General features: G+C 44.9%; 1 protein-coding gene across 2 annotated transcripts in view; it reads right to left on the bottom strand.

Annotated features, from left to right (window-relative positions):
- The window catches only part of ufm1 (ubiquitin-fold modifier 1), a 64540-nt gene that overhangs the window by 21074 nt on the left and 28788 nt on the right, over positions 1-14678 (bottom strand). For both annotated transcript variants that reach the window (XM_078222300.1, XM_078222299.1), the window contains exons 4-5: positions 8163-8202; positions 3720-3752 (exon numbers count right to left, since the gene is read on the bottom strand). In XM_078222300.1, the coding sequence (XP_078078426.1) occupies positions 3720-3752; positions 8163-8202 (73 nt within the window). The remainder of the gene's footprint in view (positions 1-3719; positions 3753-8162; positions 8203-14678) is intronic.

Genomic DNA, 14678 nt, shown 5'->3' with positions numbered 1-14678 from the left:
TAACATGCAATACTGAGATTGATCAGATTTTTGATCAAGAAATAAAAGGCTTAGGTTGAAACGTTTTAAGGGGTAGATGGAGCAAAAGTGAGTACTTGGAGTTCAAGTACAGATCAGCCGAGATACAAATGAATGGTGGAGCAATGCCCAGAGAGATTGCTTAGTTACCTCATTTTGGTTATCAAGGCCTACAGTTCATAATTTGACTCCGATTAATAGAGACATCTGTTTATAAAGTTCCACTTTAAGCCAATACTATATGTAATGCAATATTGTGCATATTTTGTCACTGCTTTGGTGAAGTATAGAGCACAAATGCAGTCAAACCAATACCGCTGTACCAAAGAAAAGCATGTCTCAATGACTATCGCCCAGTGGCTCTGATATCGATTATTATGAAGTGCTTCGAAAGATCAGCTCTAGCCTCCCAGATTGTCTGGATCCACTACAGTTCATCTATCACTGCAACAGGTCCACAGCAGGCGCTCTCTCCCTGGCCCTACACTCAACCCTGGAACATCTGGAATACAAAGACACTTATGTCAGACTCCTATTTATTGACTACTGCTGAGCCTTCAACATCATTATTCCTATGAAACTCATCTCCAAATTCCATGGCCTAGGACTCAACTCCTCCCTCTGTGACTGGAGACTTCCTAACCTGCAGACCGCAATCAATAAGGATAGGCAACAATACCTCCTCCACACCGGGGCCCCGCAAGGCTGTTTCCTCAGCCCCTTACTATACTCCTTATACACTTAAGTCTGTGTGGCCAAATTCCCCTCCAACTCGATTTTCAAGTTTGCTGATGACACCACCATAGTGGGTCTGATCTCAAACAATAATGAGATGGAGTACAGGAAAGAGATAGAGAATCTGGTGAACTGGTGCGAGGATAATAATCTCTCCCTGAATGTCAGTAAAACGCAGGAGATAGTCATTGACTTCAGGAAGCGTAAAGGAGAACATGCCCCTGTCTACATCAATGGGGACGAAGTAAAAATGGTTGAGAGCTTCAAGTTTCGAGGTGTTCAGATCACCAACAACCTGTCCTGGTCCCTCCACGCCGATGCTATAGTTAAGAAAGCCCACCAATGCCTATTCTTTATCAGGAGGTTAAGAAAATTCAGCATGTCCACTATGACTCTCACCAATTTTTACAGATGCACCATAGAAAACATCCTTTCCGGATGTATCACAGCTTGACATGACTCCTGCTCTGACCAAGACCACAGGAAACTGGCAGGACTTGCAGATAGTGAGGAACATTGTCAGAGGCTACAGAAGGATATAGATAGGCTGGAAATTTGGGCAAGGAAATGGCAGATGGAGTTCAATCCTGATAAATGCGAAGTGATGCATTTTGGTGGGAATAATGTAGGGAGGAGCTACACGATAAATGGAAGAACCATAAAGGGTGTAGAGTCGCAGAGGGACCTGGGTGTGCAAGTCCACAGATCTTTGAAGGTGACGTCACAGGTGGAGAAGGTGGTGAAGAAGGCATATGGCATGCTTGCCTTTATAGGACGGGGCATAGAGTATAAGAGTTGGGGTCTGATGTTGCAGATGTATAGAACGTTGGTTCGGCCGCATTTGGAATACTGCGTCCAGTACCAGAAGGACGTGGAGGCTTTGGAGAGAGTACAGAGGAGGTTTACCAGGATGTTGCCTGGTATGGAGGGGCTTGGTTATGAGGAGAGATTGGGGAAACTGGGGTTGTTCTCCTTGGAAAGACGGAGGATGAGGGGAGACTTAATAGAGGTGTATAAAATTATGAAAGGCATAGATAGGGTGAACGGTGGGAAGCTTTTCCCCGGGTCGGTGGTGACGTTCACGAGGGGTCATAGGTTCAAGGTGAAGGGGGAGGTTTAACACAGATATCAGAAGGACATATTTCACACAGAGGGTCGTGGGGGCCTCGAATGTGTTGCCGGGCAAGGTGGTGGAGGCGGACACACTGGGAACGTTTAAGACTTATCTAGACAGCTATATGAACGGAGTGGGAATGGAGGGATACAAAATAGTGGTCTAGTTTGGACCAGGGAGCGGCGCGGGTTAATTGTTCCTTGTTTCTCGTTTCAAGGCTTCATTCTATGATCATCTTGCTGGTGCCAGTACAGAGCGAGACTGCGGATAGTTGGGAGCCTGTCTCGGGGGCAGGGAATTCATATGGTGTTCGTGGAAGTGGAAATGACTAGCGTTGGGAAGCATTTTCCGATCAGGGCCATTGTGATCTCCTGGACTCGTTTCGATCGCCTCAGGGGGTCGGAGAGGAATTTCCCAGATTCTTTTTCCCCATATTGGCCCTGGGGTTTTCACTCTGGGTTTTCGCCTCTCCCTGGAGATCACATGGTCTGGAATGGGGGGGTGGGGGTGAGTTAATAGGTTGTGATGAACAAAGCATCGTAGCTGTGAGGGACAGCTCGGTGGATAGGATATTGGTATGTAGAAAGGCTGGAAAATTGGGCGGGGATCCTGGATTCAGGATTCAATCCTGGACCGGGGAGCGGCGCGGGCTTGGAGGGCCGAAGGGCCTGTTCCTGTGCTGTATTGTTCTTTGTTCTTTGTTGAAACCCAGTCCATCACGCAAACCAGCCTCCCATCCATTGACTCTGTCTACACTTCCCGATGCCTTGAAAAGCAGCCAATATAATCAAGGACCCCACGCATCCCGGACATACTCACTTCCACTTTCTTCCGTCGGAAAAAAGATTCAGAAGTCTGAGGTCAAGTCCCAACTGACTCAAGAACAGCTTCTTCCCTGTTGCCATCAGATTTTTGAATGGACCTACCATGTATTAAGTTGATCTTTCTCTACACCTTAGCTACGTAACACTACATTCTGCACCCACTCCTTTCCTTCTCCCCTATGTATGCTTAGAACGGGATGCTTTATCTGTATAGGGTGAAGAAACAATACTTTTCACTGTATCCCAATACATGTGACAATAATAAATCAAATTGGCATCTAATGTGAGGCCACTTGGTGGAGAGTCTCCCAATACGTTCGTCGGTACACAGGTTGCATCTGCACAGTTAAAAGGATAAAATATTGTCCAGGAGGATCTTTGAATTTCCAATGTTAGAAAAAGTCGGTTCAACTCAAACTAGTTTTCAACTCAAGCCAAAAGTTCAGAAACTTCTCTGGAAGTCTCAGAGTGATCAGAACAAGGTTTTATAAATTGGTAATGCTCCAGGTCAAACAACATGATGCAATAAATTCTCTCTTGTGCTGAAGCAGTCCGATTTATTTCATAATTTAGCTCCATTGAGATGATGTTAAAGATCCTGGAGAAAACAGTGCCATTAATTCCAGACACAACCAGTGGCATTATATACACAAAATGCATTTTGTACATTAAGTTTACTTCAAATTTAAACTGGTCAAATAGAATATATACAGCTAAATATTCTATAACTTACCGATATCTATAGAGTAATAACACTGAAGACATATTAAAAGTATAACTGACAACTCAGGAAAATACTGTAAATAAGGTATCTCCAGAGCTGAACCAATCTTGATATCGAGTACAATCTCATGATCCTACCCATATTAGACATTCAATTATTTTAATACTCAAGGCACAAAAACTCTCATTATTAATGTCGTGATTTGGAAACCACTAAAAAAAATTAAAATTCATTACATTATAAAAATTGATGCAATCAACTACAATGCCCCAAAAGGATTATCAATTTAAATAACTTTACTCACCTGCAGTTTGAGCAGGGTTGATACCTATTCCATCTGTAATGAGACAAATTCAGCTTAAATTATACTAATTCCAGGAGAAAGACAAAGAACAAAGAACAATACAGCACAGGAACAGGCCCTTCGGCCCTCCAAGCCCGCGCCGCTCCCTTGTCCAAACTAGACCATTCTTTTGTATCCCTCATTCCCACTCCGTTCATATGGCTGTCTAGATAAGTCTTAAACGTTCCCAGCGTGTCCGCCTCCACCACCCTGCCTGGCAGCGCATTCCAGGCCCCCACCACCCTCTGTGTAAAATATGTCCGTCTGATATCGGTGTTAAACCTTCCCCCCCCCCCCCTTCGCCTTGAACCTATGACCCCTCGTGAACGTCACCACCGACCTGGGGAAAAGCTTCCCACCGTTCACCCTATCTATGCCAGAAGGACGTGGAAGCTTTGGAGAGAGTACAGAGGAGGTTTACCAGGATGTTGCCTGGTATGGAGGGGCTTGGTTATGAGGAGAGATTGGGGAAACTGGGGTTGTTCTCCTTGGAAAGACGGAGGATGAGGGGAGACTTAATAGAGGTGTATAAAATTATGAAAGGCATAGATAGGGTGAACGGTGGGAAGCTTTTCCCCGGGTCGGTGGTGACGTTCACGAGGGGTCATAGGTTCAAGGTGAAGGGGGTGAGGTTTAACACAGATATCAGAAGGACATATTTCACACAGAGGGTCGTGGGGGCCTGGAATGTGTTGCCGGGCAAGGTGGTGGAGGCAGACACACTGGGAACGTTTAAGACTTATCTAGACAGCTATATGAACGGAGTGGGAATGGAGGGATACAAAAGAGTGGTCTAGTTTGGACCAGGGAGCGGCGCGGGCTAATTGTTCCTTGTTTCTCGTGGAAGTGGAAATGACTAGGGTTGGGAAGCATTTTCCGATCAGGGCCATTGTGATCTCCTGGACTCGTTTCGATCGCCTCAGGGGGTCGGAGAGGAATTTCCCAGATTTTTTTTTCCCCATATTGGCCCTGGGGTTTTTCACTCTGGGTTTTCGCCTCTCCCTGGAGATCACATGGTCTGGAATGGGGGGGTGGGGGTGAGTTAATAGGTTGTAATGAACAAAGCATCGTAGCTGTGGGGGACAGCTCGGTGGATAGAATATTGGTATGTAGATAGGCTGGAAAATTGGGCGGGGATCCTGGATTCAGGATTCAATCCTGGACCAGGGAGCGGCGCGGGCTTGGAGGGCCGAAGGGCCTGTTCCTGTGCTGTATTGTTTTTTGTTCTTTGTTCTATGCCTTTCATAATTTTATACACCTCTATTAAGTCTCCCCTCATCCTCCGTCTTTCCAGGGAGAACAACCCCAGTTTACCCAATCTCTCCTCATAACTAAGCCCCTCCATACCAGGTAACATCCTAGTAAACCTCCTCTGTACTCTCTCCAAAGCCTCCACGTCCTTCTGGTAGTGTGGCGACCAGAACTGGACGCAGTATTCCAGATGCGGCCGAACCAACGTTCTATACATCTGCAACATCAGACCCCAACTCTTATACTCTATGCCCCGTCCTATAAAGGCAAGCATGCCATATGCCTTCTTCACCACCTTCTCCACCTGTGACGTCACTTTCAAGGATCTGTGGACTTGCACACCCAGGTCCCTCTGCGTATCTACACCCTTTACGGTTCTGCCATTTATCATATAGCTCCTCCCTACATTATTTCTACCAAAATGCATCACTTCACATTTATCAGGATTGAACTCCATCTGCCATTTCTTTGCCCAAATTTCCAGCCTATCTATATCCTTCTGTAGCTTCTGACAATGCTCCTCACTATCTGCAAGTCCTGCCAATTTTGTGTCGTCTGCAAACTTACTGATCACCCCAGTTACACCTTCTTCCAGATCATTTATATAAATCACAAACAGCAGAGGTCCCAATACAGAGCCCTGCGGAACACCACTAGTCACAGGCCTCCAGCCGGAAAAAGACCCTTCCACTACCACCCTCTGTCTTCTGTGACCAAGATGTGGAGATGCCGGCGTTGGACTGGGGTAAGCACAGTAAGAAGTCTCACAACACCAGGTTTGGACTTTAACCTGGTGTTGTGAGACTTCTTTGTGACCAAGCCAGTTCTCCACCCATCTAGCCACCTCCCCCTTTATCCCATGAGATCCAACCTTTTTCACCAGCCTACCATGAGGGACTTTGTCAAACGCTTTACTAAAGTCCATATAGACGACATCCACGGCCCTTCCCTCGTCAACCATTCTAGTCACTTCTTCAAAAAACTCCACCAGGTTAGTGAGGCATGACCTCCCTCTCACAAAACCATGCTGACTATCGTTAATGAGTTTATTCCTTTCTAATGCGCATACATCCTATCTCTAAGAATCTTCTCCAACAACTTCCCCACCACGGACGTCAAGCTCACCGGCCTATAATTACCCGGGTTATCCTTCCTACCCTTCTTAAATAATGGGACCACATTAGCTATCCTCCAATCCTCTGGGACCTCACCTGCGTCCAGTGACGAGACAAAGATTTGCGTCAGAGGCCCAGCGATTTCATCTCTCGTCTCCCTGAGCAGCCTTGGATAGATTCCATCAGGCCCTGGGGATTTGTCAGTCTTTAAATTCTCTAACAAACCTAACACTTCCTCCTTTGTAATGGAGATTTTCTCCAACGGTTCAACACTCCCCTCCGAGACACTCCCAGTCAACACATCCCTCTCCTTTGTGAATACCGACGCAAAGTATTCATTTAGGATCTCCCCTACTTCTTTGGGCTCCAAGCACAACTTGCCTTCTGAAAGAACAGTAGATGGTGATATAGAATTAAGTAGGGCACAGTGGTTAGCACTGGACAGTGAAGAAGTTTATCTGGGATTGCAATGGGATCTTGAGCAATTGGGCCAGTGGGCTGACGAATGGCAGATGGAGCTTAATCTAGATAAATGCAAGGTGATGCATTTTGGTAGATCGAACCAGGGCAGGACTTACTCAGTTAATGGTAAGGGGTTGGGGGGAGTTACAAAACAAAGAGATCGAGGGGTACATGTTCATAGGTTCTTGAAAGTGGAGTCACAGCTGGACAGAGTGGTGAAGAAGGGATTCAGCATGCTTGGTTCCATTGGTCAGAACATTGAATACAGGAGTTGGGACGTCTTGTTGAAGTTGTACAAGACGTTGGTCAGGCCACACTTGGAATACTGTATGCAGTTCTAGTCACCCTATTAACGAAAGGATATTATTAAACTAGGAAGAGTACAGAAAAGATTTACTAGGATGCTACCAGGACTTGATGGAAAGGAGGAAAAGGAGAGGCTGGATTGACTGGGACATTTTTCCCTGGAGCATTGGAGGCTTCGAGTGAACTTAGAGGTCTATAAAATAATGAGGGACATAGATATGGTAGATAGTCAACATCTTTTTCCAAAGGTAGGGGAGTTTAAAACTAGAGGACATAGGTTTAAGGTGAGAGGGGAGGGATACAAAAGGGTCCATAGGGGCATTTTTTTTCCCCCACACAGAGGGTGGTGAGTATTTGGAACAAGCTGCCAGAGGTAGTAGTAGAGGCGGATACAATTTTGTCTTTTAAAAAGCATTTAGACAGTTACATGGGTAAGGTGGGTATAGAGGGATATGGGCCAAACGCGGCCAATTGGGACTAGCTTAGTGGTTTAAAAAAAGGGCGGCATGGACAAGTTGGGCCAAAGAGCCTGTTTCCATACTGTAAATCTCTATGGCTTTATGCTGCCTCAGCATCAGGTAACTGGGTAAGATGCTATGTCGAGAATCAGTGCAGACTCTGGGTCAAATGGCCTCCTTCTGCACTGCAGGGATTCTAATTAGTTACTATTTGGAATGTACAGATTGAAATGATACATCTGCAAAATTAGTATATGCCGTCTTTGATAAAACTGCTACATTTAAATAGCTATTCAGCAAATTGTTTTCAAGATCTTCAATTTTATGTTTTGAAAACCTCCATTTGCTCCTCTGCTTTGTGGCGAATGTTGGAAAGCCAGCATGAAGAAAATCTTGATAGCAGATAAAGTGAGCATATCAGTATTTATATTTATTATCCAGCAATTCAACAGGCATATTTTATGCAATCAAAACGTTTTTAAAAATAGCTTTAATATTTGCATTCTATTTGGTGTATTTCAAAAACAATGTCAGATTGTATCAATTTTGTAACATTATGTTAATCTTTAAAAGCATGAAAGCCATCTTGCTCAATGCACCCCACACTGCCCTAATGTATGTCAAATACTGTCTTAATAAACTACTGACATCGATGTTAGTTTGCAACCAGAATTTTCAAATGCTGCATCATTGCATTTCAGGATGTGGAACGTACACTGTATTGCAATTATTATGGATTTAGCATGAGCAAAATGGCAAATAAACATTCATCTTTAATGTTACTGTAATAAAATGCTTAATTATTTTCTTACCATTTGTTATGATAGCACTGCTTGCTGCAGGCACTTTAAACTGAAAGCAAAGGAAGACATTGAAAATGAATAAAAATCTGATCTTTGTAAAAAGAAACAGTGAAATGATTAATTCCTCTAATGTGGTTTCTGGAGATCATGCAAAACTGGGTATGAGTAATGAGTTAGCGTCAAAATGGTTTATATATCTTGACTTGCGTAGGAGTCAAAACGTTGCATCAGTGTCACTGTTACTGACACTAAAGGGCTTTTGTATTAACAGCAATCTTAACTATATTATTCTCTCCAATTTAACACATTTACTTTAAAATATTTGAGATGACAAGCAGAATATATTTAAACTTTTAAAATAATTGGAGACTATCTAATATTGTCTTTTATTTTAAATTCCTCTCATTTTATTTCCTCTCCTCTTTGTGCTTCTCATTATCAATTCTCTGTCCAGAACTAAGAGCCGGGACAGCTCGGATCTCTGACAATATCTGTGCCTACTGAATATCGGAATTGCTATTCCGAGCAAAATGTTCATCTTGTGTAAAAATAAGTTGCAAAGCTGTCACCTCACATCCATTTGTTTCCATTTTTCTTCCACCTACTACAAACCACCAGAGCAATCACCCCATACGTAATTTGCCATAAAACGTATGTAAGCAAAATTAATTCTGAGGCCCCAACAGCCAAAAATGACTCTTCCAAGGAGAAATATTTTGCATATACACAAAGCAAACTCTTTGATTTGATTTACTGTCACATGTATTAATATACAGTGAAAAGTATTGTTTCTTGCACGCAACACAGACAAAACATACCGTTCAAAGAGAAGGAAAGGAGAGAGTGCAGAATGTAGTGTCATAGCGAGGGTATAGAGAAAGATCAACTTAATGAAAGGTAGGTCCATTCAAAAGTCTGATGACAGCAGGGAAGAAGCTGTTCTTGAGTCGGTTGGTGTGTGACTTCAGACTTTTGTATCTTTTTCCCGACGGAGGAAGGTGGAAGAGAGAATGTCCGAGGTGCGTGGGGCCCTTTAACCATTGTACTGAAGTATTGAGAAAGGGCCAGCAGGCAATAGCAATGTTAGTAGAAGTCATTGACATCTACGCCATGGAATTGAACATTAATAACCCAAGGCGGCGATGTCCCCCAAATGGGAAAATACCTCATGAAATGCTGACACAGATAGGACTAGATATAGAACAGAAAAGTCAAACACTATATGGAGAGGACAGCAGAATGACACACTGATCTTGTGACACATTCGATGCATGCTCAACTCCACGATGCAAGTTGACTAACATCTGGTGTCAATAAATGGATGATTTGAGTCAAAAAGCCCAAGTAAGAGCAAATCAGAGAAGCCAGAATGAGCTCAACACATTCTATGCCTTTTTTGTGCAAGAGGTCAGTGAGAGCATGCTCTCTACCCTGGAAGCCTCAGATGAACTGTACCCGAGGTCACCATTGCAGACGTCAGAACAGCCTTCTCCAAAGTCAACCAACGGAAAGCTACTGGCCTGGATAAGGAACCCGGACAAACACTCAGATTCTGCACGGACCAGCTGGCGGGGATATGCGCAGACATCTTCAACTCTCTTTACAACAATCAGAGGTCCCTATTTGCTTCAAGACGATGACACAGTTCCAAAGAAAAGCCAGGCAGCGTGCCTTAATGACTATCATCCGTGGCTCCGACATCCATCATTATGAAGTGCTTCAAAAGATTAGTCATGGCATGAATCAATTCCAGCTTCCCAGGATCCACTACAGTTTGCCTACCGCCACAACAGGTCCACAGCAGACAGCATCTCCCTGGTCCTACATTCAACCCTGGAACACCTAGATAACAAGGACACCTATGCCAGACTCCTAGTTATTGACTACAGTTCAGCCTTCAACACCATTAGGCCCCACAAAATTAATCTCCAAACTCCATGGTCTGGGGCTCAGCTCCTCCCTCTGCAACTGGATCCCAGACTTCCTAACGCACAGACTGCAATCAGTAAAGGTAGACAACAACATCTCCTCCACGATCACCCTCAACATCGGTGCCCCACAAGGCTGTGTTCTCAGCCCCCTACTATACTCCTTATACACCTATGACTGTGTGGCCAAATTCCCCTCCAACTCAATTTTCAAGTTTGCTGACGACCACCATAGTGGCTTGGATCTCAAACAATCACGAGACAGAGTACAGGAATGGGATAGAGAATCTGGTGAACTGGTGCAGCAACAATAATCTCTCCCTCAATGTCAACAAAATGAAGGAGGTTGTCATCGACTTTAGGAAGCATAGTGGAGAACATGCCCCTGTCTACATCAACAGGGACGAAGTGGAAAAGGTCGAGAGCTTCAGGTTTTTAGGTGCCCAGATCACCAACTACCTGTCCTGGCCCCTCCATGGCAATGTTATAGTTCAGAAAGCCCACCAATGCCTCTATTTTCTCAGAAGACTAAGGAAATTTGGCATGTCAGCTACAACTCCCACCAACATTTATAGATGCACCATAGAAAGCATTCTTTCTGTTGCATCACAGCTTGGTATGGCTCCTGCTCTGTCCAAGACCGCAATAAGCTACAAAGGGTCGTGAACGAAGCCCAGTCCATCGCTCAAACCAGCCTCCCATTGACTCTGTCTACACTTGGTGCTGCCTCAGAAAAGCAGCCAGCATAATCAAAGACCCCATGCACCCTGGACATACTGTCTTCCACCTTCTTCCATCGGGAAAAAGATATAAAAGACGGAGGACGCGTATCAACCAACTCAAGAACAGCTTCTTCCCTGATGCCAAGAGTTTTGAATGGACCTACCTCATATTAAGTTGATCTTTCTCTACACCCTAGCTATGACTGTAACACTACATTCTGCACTCTCTCGTTTCCTTCTCTATGTATGGTATGCTTTGTCTATATAGCGTGCAAGAAACAATACTTTTCATTGTATACCAATATATATGTGACAATAATAAATCAAATCAAACAGCGGTAATATCACTGGACTAGTAATCAAGAGGCCTAGGCTAATGCTCAGGGAAAAGAGGATCAAATCGCACTATGGCAGCCAATGGAAATTAAATTTAATTCATAGATTTGGAATATAAAGCTAGTCTCAGTAATGATTACCTTGAAAACTCTCGTTTGGTTTTGTTAAAAACCCATCTGATTCATGAATGTCCTTTGAAGAGGGAAATCTTCCATCCTTATGCAATCTGGCCTACGGCAATCTTATGCAATCTGGCCTACGGGCAGCACGGTAGCACAGTGGTTAGCACTGCTGCTTCACAGCTCCAGGGACCTGGGTTCGATTCCCGGCTTGGGTCACTGTCTGTGTGGAGTTTGCACATTTTCCTCGTGTCTGCGTGGGTTTCCTCCGGGTGCTCCGGTTTCCTCCCACAGTCCAAAGATGTGCGGGTTAGGTTGATTGGCCATGCTAAAAATTGCCCCTTAGTGTCCTGAGATGCGTAGGTTAGAGGGATTAGTGGGTAAATCTGTAGGGATATGGGGGTAGGGCCTGGGTGGGATTGTGGTCGGTGCAGACTCGATGGGCCGAATGGCCTCTTTCTGTACTGTAGGGTTTCTATGATGTGACTCCAAACTCTCAGCAATGGCCTAGCAAGTCACTCAGTTCAAGAACAATTAGGGATAGGCAACAAATGCTGGCCTTGCCAGAGACACCCACATCTCATGAATGAAATAAAGCCTTCATATACATTTATAATTGCCAACAAACTGGCATTGCTTATAATAAACCAAAGTTTATACAGTTTAACAAGGACAAAGCATTAAACATGTTAATAAAAAAAGTGTACTGTTCCGCACCAAAGTGAGGCTGGCTTAACCCGAGTCTGACCCTTGGTTGTTTTGACCAGTGAAGTGAAAATGTTTTTCCTAGGGTTAGCTTGCAGCTAAGAGTCAGCCAGCATGAAATCATAGAAACCCGACAGTGCAAAAAGAGGCCATTTGGCCCATCCAGTCTGCACCGACCACAAGCCCACCCAGGCCCTACCCCCATATCCCTACAGATTTACCCGCTATTCCCTCTAACCTACGCATCTCAGGACACTAAAGGGCAATTTTAGCACAGCCAATCAACCTAACCCACACATCTTTGGACTGCCCCTCCTCTAACCTAAAAAAAAAGGACTCGGTGTGAGAGCAGGTGAGTTTTTTTTTCCTTTCTTTTTCTTCTTTTCTCTTTCATTTCTTAGTAAGGGAAGTTAGCAGGGATAGAACATAGAACATTACAGCGCAGAACAGGCCCTTCGGCCCACGATGTTGCACCGACCAGTTAAAAAAAAAACTGTGACCCTCCAACCTAAAGCAATTTCTTTTCGTCCATGAACCTATCTACGGATCTCTTAAACGCCCCCAAACTAGGCGCATTTACTACTGATGCTGGCAGGGCATTCCAATCCCTCACCACCCTCTGGGTAAAGAACCTACCCCTGACATCGGTTCTATAACTACCCCCCCTCAATTTAAAGCCATGCCCCCTCGTGCTGGATTTCTCCATCAGAGGAAAAAGGCTATCACTATCCACCCTATCTAAACCTCTAATCATCTTATATGTTTCAATAAGATCCCCTCTTAGCCGCCGCCTTTCCAGCGAAAACAATCCCAAATCCCTCAGCCTCTCCTCATAGGATCTCCCCTCCATACCAGGCAACATCCTGGTAAACCTCCTCTGCACCCTCTCCAAAGCCTCCACATCCTTCCTGTAATGTGGGGACCAGAACTGCACACAGTACTCCAAGTGCGGCCGCACCAGAGTTGTGTACAGTTGCAACATAATGCTACGACTCCTAAATTCAATCCCCCTACCAATAAACGCCAAGACACCATATGCCTTCTTAACAACCTTATCTACTTGATTCCCAACTTTCAGGGATCTATGCACACATACACCTAGATCCCTCTGCTCCTCCACACTATTCAAAGTCCTCCCGTTAGCCCTATACTCAACACATCTGTTATTCCTACCAAAGTGAATTACCTCACACTTCTCCGCATTAAACTCCATCCGCCACCTCTCGGCCCAACTTTGCAACCTGTCTAAGTCTTCCTGCAAACTACGACACCCTTCCTCACTGTCTACCACACCACCGACTTTGGTGTCATCAGCAAATTTGCTAATCCACCCAACTATACCCTCATCCAGATCATTAATAAATATTACAAACAGCAGTGGCCCCAAAACAGATCCCTGAGGTACACCACTTGTAACCGCACTCCATGATGAATATTTACTATCAACCACCACCCTCTGTTTCCTATCCGCTAGCCAATTCCTGATCCAATTTCCTAGATCACCCCCAATCCCATACATCTGCATTTTCTGCAGAAGCCTACCATGGTGAACCTTATCAAACGCCTTACTAAAATCCATATATACCACGTCCACTGCCTTGCCCCCATCCACCTCCTTGGTCACTTTCTCAAAAAACTCAATAAGGTTAGTAAGGCACGACCTACCTGCCACAAAACCATGCTGACTATCACCTATCAATTCATTACTCTCCAAATAACTATAAATCCTATCCCTTATAATTTTTTCCAACATCTTGCCGACAACAGAAGTGAGACTCACCGGTCTATAATTCCCGGGGAAGTCTCTGTTCCCCTTCTTAAACAATGGGACAACATTCGCTAACCTCCAATCTTCTGGTACTATACCAGAGGCCAACGACGACCTGAAGATCAGAGCCAGATGTCAGTGCAGGCAGTGAAATGTTCCTCCTGTGGGATGTTTGAGGTGAGGGACACCATTAGTGTCCCGGCTGAGTACACCTGCAGGAAGTGCACCCAATTCCAGCTCTTTGAAGACCGTCTTAGGGATCTGGAGCTGGAACTGGATGAACTCAGGATCATTCGGGAGGCAGAGATAGTTATAGATAGAAGCTCCAGGGAGGTTCATACTCCTAGAAATGAAGATACTTAGGTAACTGTTAGAAGGGGTAAGAAGCAGTCGGTGCGGCGATCCCCTGTGGCCGTCCCTCTGTATAACAAGTGTACCGTTTTGGATACTGTTGGGGAGGACGACTTACCAGGGGTAAGCCATGGGGTACAGATCTCTGGCACAGAGTCTGTCCCTGTTGCTCAGAAGGGAAAGGAGGGGAGGAGTAGGGCATTAGTCATTGGGGGCTCCATAGTTAGGGGGACAGATAGGAGATTCTGTGGGAACGAGAGAGACTCGCGGTTGGTGTGTTGCCTCCCAGGTGCCAGGGTCTGTGATGTCACGGATCGTGTTTTCGGGATCCTTAAGGGGGAAGGGGACCAGCCCCAAGTCGTGGTTCACAGAGGCACCAATAACATAGGTAGGAAAAGAGATGGGGATGTAAGGCAGAAATTCAGGGAGTTAGGGTGGAAGCTTAGAACTAGAACAGAGTTGTTATCTCTGGTTTGTTACCCGTGCCATGTGCTAGCGAGCAGAGGAATAGGGAGAGAGAGCAGTCGAACACGTGGCAACAGGAATGGTGCAGAAGGGAAGGATTCAGATACCTGGATAATTGGGGCTCATTCTGG

The sequence above is a fragment of the Mustelus asterias genome, chromosome 10 (assembly GCF_964213995.1).
Source record: "Mustelus asterias chromosome 10, sMusAst1.hap1.1, whole genome shotgun sequence".
Classification (NCBI taxonomy): domain Eukaryota; kingdom Metazoa; phylum Chordata; class Chondrichthyes; order Carcharhiniformes; family Triakidae; genus Mustelus; species Mustelus asterias.
Note: the sequence above shows the minus strand (reverse complement) of the source record. Positions and strands in the feature narration are given on the sequence as shown.